The 10563-nt window shown below is 39.6% G+C and overlaps 1 protein-coding gene and 1 long non-coding RNA gene across 2 annotated transcripts; both read right to left on the bottom strand.

Moving 5' to 3' along the window:
• Positions 1 to 399: 399 nt before the first annotated feature.
• LOC122783775 lies at positions 400 to 2426 on the bottom strand. The gene is made up of 3 exons (XR_006362084.1): positions 2232 to 2426; positions 2017 to 2132; positions 400 to 594 (listed from the first exon to the last, which is right to left on the bottom strand). It is a non-coding gene; the product is annotated as an uncharacterized LOC122783775 (long non-coding RNA).
• Positions 2427 to 4619: 2193 nt separating this feature from the next.
• On the bottom strand, positions 4620 to 9793 carry aldh8a1 (aldehyde dehydrogenase 8 family, member A1). Its single transcript, XM_044048605.1, has 7 exons — positions 9542 to 9793; positions 7904 to 8051; positions 7425 to 7580; positions 7185 to 7334; positions 6599 to 6855; positions 5947 to 6108; positions 4620 to 5860 (listed from the first exon to the last, which is right to left on the bottom strand). The coding sequence occupies exons 1-7, from the start codon at positions 9686 to 9688 to the stop codon at positions 5408 to 5410; spliced, it is 1473 nt and encodes a 490-aa protein (XP_043904540.1). The 5' UTR covers positions 9689 to 9793; the 3' UTR covers positions 4620 to 5407.
• Positions 9794 to 10563: the final 770 nt, after the last annotated feature.

Here is a 10563-nt window from a genome sequence, read left to right on the forward strand (position 1 = left end):
ACTAGAGAGATAATGTGCAGGGAGCCACTTTAAGGTAGACGAGCTGTTTACACAAGCATGAATCATTGCTGCCCGAGGAATTGAAATAAAATGCCTAAAATGTACAGGCATTGTGTTGCCATATTTAGACAATAAGCAACATTTTATAATTGTTATCTCTGCAGCTGTGTGGATGATTGGATTTTCTCCTTCGTGCCATCTTTTTTTAAACTTACTTTGGCATATTTTTGCAGAAAAGCAATGCTACACCTACAGACCGTGCCCGGTTTTATCACAATGATGACACGAGGCTGTCTGACACGTGTGCAAAACCGTATCCATTTTAAATGTTTGACACGTGAAACTTTAAAAAAAATAAAGAATCATGGCAAAACAACTTTGCCACACACGCACTGTCAAACCTGCCAGTGTAGATAATGAACGGGGAAGAAGAATTCTGACAGCACCTGTTCTAAAAATGGTTGGTTTCCTTCTAGAGAGCAGGAAGCTTGGCACCATAATTGATGTATAATCAAAATAAACACCGTTCTCTTACCTTGTCAGGACAAACAGATCTAGGCCACACTAGACAGTGAGGAGGAGCCACAATTTGACCTGTTAGACAAAATGATAATTAGAAAAATACAAATTGATTTCTAACTTTGTGAGAGAATGACATCAAATAAAACACAGCATGTGAGTTTTAGGTGATAGCAGGTGTGTTTAAATGCTGTAGAGTTCTCTGCTGACGAGGGGTTTGCAAGCAGCGGCACAGGGTTAGGGGTTTTCACATCACCTTTTTGGTTTTTAAAAAGTCTGTTGGATGCTTCAGTCACAGTATCTGTTTTAAACTATCAAGATCCACTCATGCACTTTTCATGACCTGCACAAAAGCAGAAGAGAGTTGGCAGCTCTTGCAACTCCCTGAGTTAGTTTTATAGGCTACACTTTAACCCAGACTACATTTTTTTTGACCGTTTCTCTCTCTCTCTCCTTCACCCTTGTTTTTTTTATTTATTTTACTATTTTAATCTTTATTTATCCAGGTGAGTCAATAAATACAGAGGCGTATATTAAAAAGTGAGAGAAACAATTGTTTGTAATGAATATTTAAAAGAGGAGAGTGGAAAGAATGAGCTGAGTTTGAGGGTCTGTTGCAGATGATTCCAGTCACTTGCAGCAGAAAACAAAAAAAAAACAGTGACCAAAGGAGGTATGGGCTTTGTTAAGGGTTAAGGACAAAAGACGTTACAAACTGCAAATTGTCATTTGTACCACAATAAAATTGTGTTTGATTGACATAAAATTCTGCAGCTTGAGAACTAGGCATTCCCCTGATTAGAAAGGGGATAAAATTCCTTTGAGGACACATCCACCATATCACCTTTACACTGTACATGTCAATTGCACTTTTTTACTTTTATAATCTCTCATTTACAGTATAATATTATTAATCTAAAGCAGGGGCCTCAAACTCAAAATGACCCAGGGGCCAGTAAACATCAAGTCTGGTCAGGAGGGGGTCAGTCAAAGTGGAAATAATGAACTGTTTAGTGATTAGAAATCTTGATAATGCATCACAATGGTGTAAATCAAAAGTATTCAGGATGATATTACACAGTAGAAAGTGTTTCTTTTGATATAAACTGTAGTTTATTTTATTGTTTATTGTTGTTTTGTCTTATATTTTATTTAGGTCAAATACTTTTTGAAATGTATCCTTTGAAGATACAACCTGTTCCTCAAGAATTGGGTTATGTGACAGAGAAATGTTCAGAATGTAAAGTTAGGTAGATGTCAGTTTGTCGGGGCCTGGAGCTAAACGTCAGTCAGCAATGCAACGCTCATGGTCGGGCACTTTCAAAGCAACCACAATAATTCCTCCAACAAGGCAAAAAGTACACTAGAATACACTGTCAGATCTCTTTTTTACTTTTTCCAAGTGTTAGAGACTCAGAGGCTGGAAACCTGTGGCTCTCTCACCTTCCAGGCATACACACACACACTGTGGGGTTTTCTTAGCTGAGTTTGCTTAACCTGCTTGAACTGCAGCATTTTCTCAGGACTCAGCCTTTATCCCAGGTCTTATCAACTCCATGGAAAACTCCCTGCATGCAAATGTGTCAGAGAGGCCTTGAGGGGGAGAGGGGGGACTGTAGTGAGAGAAGAAGTGATACAGAGCAAGGTTACTGTGTGTGACAATCAAAGAGATAGAAAAAGGAGGAGAAAATTGCAACAGTTGTGATACTTACAACAAAGCCAGGATGACTTTACATCATAGAATCTTTGGTTTTTTTTTTTTTCAATGACTCGATGAATGGCCTTCAATTTGAACTGTTTTGAAAAAAAAAATCTTTCATGCAAGTGAATTAATCTGCCAAAACCAAGAAGAAAAATTCATGACTGGTCCTTTCTCACATTCATTCTCATTATCTGACCATTTTCCTTCAATGCCCCTCTCCAAACAAACAATCAAATATCCATTGTGTATATTTACTATTACAATAACACATAAAAGGATAGCGTTTCATCTATTACACTGGATTTTGGTTGCAAGGGGAGGAAGTGGTTGTTGACAATGGCCGTTCCCTCTACATACAGTATATTAGTGAGAAAACCCTCAGCAGGAGTCCTGCGCTGGCCCTGCAGCCGGCGTGAAAACAGACATTTATAAACTCCAGATAATCCAGTTTCCTGATAGACATAAAATATTTCTTCCTTGTGCCCAATGAGTGGCGTGAAAAGTAAATGCTTGGTTTGGCTGAAGCCAGTGGCGGTGTCCCTGCAGTCACGTACAGCAGGCAGGGTGAGATCTGCTTCACTGAGGCCTTTTCCTTCTCAGTGAAACGTTGCCGAGGTTCATTGAGGAGGGAAAGATGAAAGATAAATTCAGAAAAAAGGCCGGAAACGAAGGAAAATTAAATGATTGCTGAGTCACTTTGTTCCCATTCTATTAGATCGTGACTTCATGTGCTGGTGCGGCGGGGCACGTCTCTTCAGACCTCCTAACCTGACTCTTTTGGGTGGTATCCATTTCATCACACGCAATTGGAGAGGAAGCTCGAGGAGTGCATGTGTTTGTGTGTATGTGAATGCAATCATGCAGCTCTGCTCAGTACAATACCCACTCGCTAGCCAAAACACTGAGGGTGGGACACACACTGGCTCTGTGGTAAATGTCACATAAAGGAGACGTGATTTTACACACTCAGGAGATGGGGGAGCCACTTCCCTTGTGCAACCTTTTTCCTAAACTGGCAAGAGTTCAACAAGCACACACACACCCATCTACATGCATCATTCAACGCCTACGTCAGTCTCACCTCAAAGAAGAGAAGTCAAGTTCATTCAAATCGAGGAGATGAAAGACGCTACCGATGAAGACGGTGGTGGAGGTTATATTTTACCATTCAAGAAGTGCTGCATGTCAAAATCCCTGAAGCTTTCTGAATTATGATTTTTAGTCATTTGTGCAGCTCATTATGGATGGCAATATGGATGTTATCCTTCAGTCCATCGATCAGTGCACCACTTTGGTCCAAGCTATCAGCGTCTACTGGGTAAATCATAAAATACAAAGATTCATGGCTCCCGGAGGATGAACACTACCGATACCATGTTAAATTATTCATATAAATTATCTTTGGATGAATTTGCTGAACACCTTCTATGCAGACAGAAAGGGATGAGCATAAAATCGATTGTAAAAAAAGTGTTTTCTCGCCCAGAATCATGATATTTGTACGAGCTTGATGAACAAAATATAAGTAGCAATAAACAGCATTAGAAAGTTTTGTTTATCAGTGATATCTATAAAACAGGGTTTGAAAAGACATGTGTTTTTTTTGTTTCAGTTAAATTTAAAACTCACATTTGTGCTGTGTCCTGTTTTGAGAAGCTTTATAGATTTTGGCCCAGCATTTTACTTTGTGTCTTACACCAATAGCCGAGTATAAAAACTGCTATAAAACACCTTTTCTACATGGCTATGAAATGTGCCAGTAAACATATTATGAACCACTCTCCTATTCACCTTAGATAAAATGTCTAAAGTGACTAAGTGATGTGTGAATGATTTTGGAAATATGTATCACAGGTAAACGCTATCTAGCTAACTAGCTACCTATCTTCTATCTATCTAGCTAACTAGCTACCTACCTGCCTTTCTTTCTTTCTTTGTGACACGTCTGCTGTTAGACATGGTGTTTATCCATTTTACTCATAATATTCTGATATTTCTCCACTCTCTTTAAATGTGCAAATATTTTCTATTCCTCCAAATATTCTAGTCTGTTTCTAGACATGTATTAACCTGTCTTGTGTCAGCAGGGAAAACATTAATAAAAGAATAAAAGCTTAATATAAAATGTGAAGACTGCAAAGGTTGCAAAAAAAAAAACATTATAACCAAGCAGACTTTGGTCAGGAGTATATAACGATAAAGAACAACCCTGTGATACACTCAGGGGACAAAAGTGTGTTGATAAAAAGGTACAACTTTTGACAACTTTGTTTTTTTTAACAGGAATGCTAATCTAGCAGTAGCGCCTGTTCTCTTGTGACAGCCATCAATCACGAGGAGGTACTGCATTCCACAGACAAATGACACAACCCAGACTTGGTAAACAAACGCATTGAGCTACATGTGAACAAGGTGTTTTAATACGAGGCAACTCACAGTTGTGTCACAAAACACCTGAAAAAAAAAAGAATGTTTTTGTTCTACTAATGCGTGGTTTGTGGAGTTGGTGTACCCTGAGGCAGACACACAATAACCCTTATTGTTTTGTATTGTTTTCCTGCTTGATAAGATACTTTCCCTTTCTTTTCTATTAGTATTATTTCTGGCTGTTCAAACCTACCTAAAAAATAAAAAGACTTCCTTATCTGCCACGCAGGGAACAAAATCTACAGATTTTTAAAGATAAAGTTTCTGCTCTCAGGTTTATATACTGCACTCTTGACAGGAAAATAAGTTTTTACCTCATCACAAATCATGTTGCAAAATATTCAGGAAAGAACTAATTATAAAAATGGAAAATATTATAGCACTTATTTATTTTGGATCTGATTCAGGGGACAGTGATATCTGATCCTCAAACGATCCTGATTTTCAAATCAGATTTGTGTCACTTCAATGTGACCCAAGACCAGATATATATCCAGAAAGTGGCCATGTGACATGAGTGAGAACAATCATATCAGGCATCACTAACCTTTGTGATACACAATTATGACGTGGTCTGCTGTTGTTCACATTCAAAATGGTATCACAAGACACTTGTATGTTGTTAGGAAGGTGAACTAACAAATCTGATTAGTAAAGAATCTGAACTGAATCAGACTGGAACAATGCGGCAGATATTCTGAACATAGCCTGAACATTAATAATTCAAAGAAAATCAGCTGTTAAAATATGTTGCTTGATCTAGTGTTTAACTGTGATGCTCTTCACTTCAGTGAAGAAGTGGTAGGAATCCTTCCCTCCTTCCCTCCCCACACCAGAGCTCTTCATCCCTCCAAATGGCAGGTTCAGATCCCTCACCAGCCAGCAGTTGGTCCACACCAACCCTGCCTGAATCCGTTTGGCCACACGGTGAACCTTCCCCACGTCTCGAGACCACACTGTGGCCGCTAGACCATAACGCACGCCATTCCCCCTGGAAACAGCCTCGTCCTCCGTGTCAAACGGGCTGACACAGGTGACCGGGCCAAAGATCTCCTCCTGCATGACACGGGAGCTGTCAGATAAACCTGAGATGATGGTCGCTGGCATGAAGTAGCCCGACTTGTTTTGTTTGGGCAAGTCCAGCTGCTCGACTCCCTCACCACAGTGGACAATGCCACCTTCACATTTCGCAAGTGCTACAAAGCTTCGCACCTGGAAGAAGCAAAACACAGAAGGATTTCATCTTGAAGTTAAGAAATATGGAACACTTTTCTCATGCCCTGTAACTGCATCTTCACCTTCTCCAAGTGCTCTTTGCTGATGAGAGCTCCATTGTTGTTGCTGGGGTCAGAGGGCACACCAGTCTTCCACTTCTTAGTTGCAGCCACAAATCTTTCCAGGAACTCAGAGTAGATACTTCTCTCCACATAAATCCTGCTGGTGCATAAACAGATTTCTCCCTGAAAGCAGGAAAGGTGAGAAAATATTTTGAAGCTTATGTGTCAGGACACTGTTTCCAAGCAGCTACCTCAGAGCAAACAGTATATGGGGTATGAGCTCCCCTTAGTGGACAGACCATGTTACTGCAGCCTCATCATACACAGACTACACACATACTACATATGTACATATATATACAGTACTTTATATATATACAGTACTTTATATATGTGTATATATTATTTATATATATATATGTATATACACAAATTTAACTGAAATTTCTTACCTGTGTACAGCAAATATCATAATAACAGGATAAACAAATAATACACTTTCATAAAACACTTTGAAAAACAATTTTACATAGCGATTCAATAGTTTTATTATTTAAAAACAGATCTCTAAAAACAGATGCTCTGTTTTGAAGAACAACTAATGCTAACTTTGGCAAGTGTGCGATGTGAAAGACATGAAACGATTCTTTAAACATTGCAGTTTAATTCTGACCTGATTGGAGAAGCTGGAGCGAACTGTGGTCTCGATGCACTGCTCCAGGTCTGCATCAGCAAAAACGATGGCAGGGTTTTTACCCCCCAGCTCCAGGGAGAGTTTCTTACAGTAGGGGGCGCACCGCTCCGTGATGAGCTGGGCGGTTGCTGTGGAGCCAGTGAAGGAGACCAGTGGGACTTCAGGATGACCCACAAGAGCGTCACCTGCTCGAGGACCAGTGCCAAACACGATGTTGACCACACCTGGAGGGACACCTGTGAAGACAGACAGATCAGTTTTTTTTTGCAACTCCTTTGTGCAGAAACACTCGTGGGATGTTGTTATACAAACTCAACATTACAGTATGAAATCTTTCTGGCATAAACGCTGACCTTGTCAGGACCACTAGTCCTCATGGAGACTAAAACCTGGTTCTAATGAGGCACAACCACATTTCTGAGGAACTGCTTTGAATGGTGATTAGGTTGAGGTTAGACACTTGTTGTGATGATTAAGGTTAGAATAAGGGGTCTATGAGTGTCCTCACTATGAATCCTGCACAAATGTTTGTGTGTGTGACTGGATTGCTGTTGCATGGTCCTACCAGCCTGTTGCATCAACTTGCACATCATCCAAGCCGTCACAGAGGTCATCTCGCTGGGTTTGGCCACCACCGTGTTTCCGGCAGCGATTGCAGGTGCAATCTTCCAGGTCAGCAGGTAGAGGGGGAGATTCCAGGGGCTGATCAGACCAGCTAAACACACATACACGACACAATTCAATAAACACATCAAACACAAATGGAACATGTGCAGACTCCACCGCAAACACACTGAGCTCTCACCCACTCCCACTGGACAGCGGATGGTGTAGTTGAGGCAGCCCATGTGGTCAATTTGGCTGCAGTCGTTGGTGTGGTGTAGTGCTGATGACGCAAAGAAGCGGAAGTTGTACGCCGCGCGGGGAATGTCCACCATCCGTGCAAATGTTACTGTTTTACCTGTAGATGGAGAGGAACATCAGAGGATGACACAGCACCTGATTACACATTAGTGAACAGAAATTGCCATGTAATGTACTGCATCCTGGTTTTTTATGGTTATAGAAAGCATTTAAATATAAATGAGTCAAGGCAAATCGTACATATTGGCTGATTATATCAACTAAAACTAATTCTGTAACATTTTATCTGTAGCTGGAGATTTCTGAATTTCAAATTATTTGGAAAAATATGGACATAATCCCTCTGAGGATATTGCCTGATAGTCTTGAGTCTTGAGCCGATACAACATGCGTTAAAACTATATTTAAATGAAATGACACCTTGGTCTCTGGACTCAGCTAGGGCGAACTCCTCCAGGTTGGCTTCAATTAGGTCAGCCATCTTGTTGAGGATCTGCGCTCGGTGCTCTGGGCTGCGGGCAGACCAGTCGGGGAAGGCATCTTTAGCTGCTGCCACTGCTGCCTCTACCTGCAGGGAGACAGATCACAGTTCTAGTTAAGGATGGAGTTATGTTGCACTGGTGTTTGCCAAACCTTTCATAAGGGGATCTACTTTTTAAAGACAACACTGACTATTTTAACTGCTATTCTGTAACAATTTTATTCCAGATTGGTAAAACAGACATTCCCAAAAGATATGTGGGATAAACAAATCCCAACTTAATTGTATGCATGCCATTGAAAAGATATATACTCAAAAGAGAAATGAGTGAGGAATGGGGGTAAGACTCTACAAGCCTTGGCTTCTTCCTATCCCTTTTCAAACGAGTCAAATGTATATTATATTAGAATTCCCTTTTTATTATTATCAAAAATAAAAAAAATTATCAATCAAAAAAAACCTTAAGTAAAGGGACTGGAAATATTCTGCAAATTTCATTTATGGATCCCAACCCAGTTTTTGATAATGACTCAGTTACACCATATACAATAAGTGGGGGAAAGGCCGATATTAATGTTCAGTATCTGAAATATTGCTTTGACGCGTTTCAAAATAACTACATCTCATTTCTGAAAAAAAGTAAAACAAAAGCAATAACGTGCAAAAATATTAAATGTCACATTATTTACTGACTACACACAGGATGTAGAAGCAGTTTTCTTTTTAAACAGGCTTTTAAAACCAATGGTTTTAATGTACAATACAATTGATTTACTTGCTTACTTGATTTGCATTTTAAGCCCAAATAGGAAAAATCATGTGTGTTTTTTTTTAAAGGATTGAAATCAGATTGACAAGGCTGTGATAACAGTATCAGACAAGAAAAAGGAGCATTGATTGATTGTCCCTGTACATGGTCGTTATCGAGCACCCTTCTTGGTGTAAATATGAAGATTTATGTGTGAATTATTCAAGAAAAAATGTTTCCTTCAACTCTGGGGGAAATAGAATAAAAAAATATCTTTACTTTAACTCCCATGTCGACTGCACATGGAGGCTGGCTGACGTCAGGAGTTTGTTGACTGCATAATTATGTTGGAATGTGTGTGAATACAGACAAAAGTTCAATTTAATAATTTAACACAGACTTACAGTTATGGTTATTCACTAATCTAAAAGGCATAAAATATGAAGGTTTTACTGGTGTTTAATGATTACAAGACTGTTGACTCTGCAGAGAGCAAAGGTGGCTCCCTCTGAAGCAGTTTCAAATGCAGCATGTATCAAAAGTGACCGGAAACTTTTCACAATCAGAAGCAAATCTACTATGGAACCTTGAAATAATAAATATTTAATACATTATGTAAGATTTTCTTTAAATGGTAACAAAGGAGACAACATGTGCCAAACAAGGGTCAAAGGAGACCTGTACCTTTGACCTGCAAGTTTTTTAATTACTGACAGCAGCAGCCTGCCAACCTATAACTTTTATGTACCTTTCACTCACTCTTGAGGCCCAGTGCAGTAAAATCATGACACAACTTAAGAAATCTTTGTGTGATGAAGTGAAGCCCCACCTCCTCTTTGCCACTGTCCGGTACTTTGCAGTACACCTCTCCGGTGGATGGGTCGTATGAGTCGATGAGGCTTTGACACGGGATGAATTTCCCAGCGATGTAGTTCTCCAGGACCAGGTACGAGTGCTGCCTCGAGACTTTGGCCATCGCTGTCCACTACTGCCAAAGAGCACATACAACTGAGAGAATGCAGAGGGACTGTGCACGGGTGCAAACCTAACTGCTGGTCCACCCACTACACATTTCACAATAACACACACACACACACTGGTGTGTAGTGAACAGAGCATGAGCTAATTATTCTCCCAAACACAAGGTTCTCATAGCTACTGAGAAAAATGGTTTAATATCATTTTTAATTTATAATATAATCATTTTATAAGAGCTGCCTGAAGCATATTTTACTAATATAGTAGATCAAAGCAGGAGTGAGAAACCAGTTTTAACATAAACAAACATCTATAACATTCTAATGAGTTAACAGAATGCTGATAAAGCCCAGCAGCTCCACACAACTATCTCCGTTTCTCAGAGGCAACATCGACAGCCACGAGTTAACGGAGATAGGTTGGGAGTGTGATAGTACACAGTTTAACTTCTCACAAGTGAATAATGGTGCTCAAAAACCCAGTTACACACGCTCCCTCAGGACAGACAGGTCTGTTAGTACTGTTTGACAAGTTGGTTTCAGATGAAACATACAAAAAGTTTTCTGTCCATGGAGACAAAACACAGATAGAAGATCAACTAGATATGGGATGATGTCACTTTTCACACCGATATCACAAACGCGAGTATCTATTGATACCAATACTAATACTAAGACCATTTATGAACTATGACGCTGTTAACACATTTGTGCTGAGTCATTTCAAAGACTGTAATGAATTCTCCCAAAAAGAATAAACAATTAGCCCAAACATGACTCATATATAAACTCGATATATTAGATTTTTGGATTGCATTGGATTTTACGTTTTTTATCCAATATCCAATCCAGTGATTTTGACCAGTATCTGACC

This window comes from Solea senegalensis, linkage group LG17, assembly GCF_019176455.1.
Source record: "Solea senegalensis isolate Sse05_10M linkage group LG17, IFAPA_SoseM_1, whole genome shotgun sequence".
Lineage (NCBI taxonomy): Eukaryota > Metazoa > Chordata > Actinopteri > Pleuronectiformes > Soleidae > Solea > Solea senegalensis.

Bases quoted from the DNA above. Each gene is read 5' to 3' on its own strand.
- aldh8a1 (XM_044048605.1), bottom strand. From the start codon at position 9,688: ATGGCCAAAGTCTCGAGGCAGCACTCGTACCTGGTCCTGGAGAACTAC. The intron at 7,581-7,903 runs GTGTCATTTCAT...CTCCATCTACAG, and splicing joins AGCTGAGTCCAGAGACCAAG to GTAAAACAGTAACATTTGCA. The intron at 7,335-7,424 runs GTGAGAGCTCAG...ATGTGTGTTTAG, and splicing joins CCGCTGTCCAGTGGGAGTGG to CTGGTCTGATCAGCCCCTGG.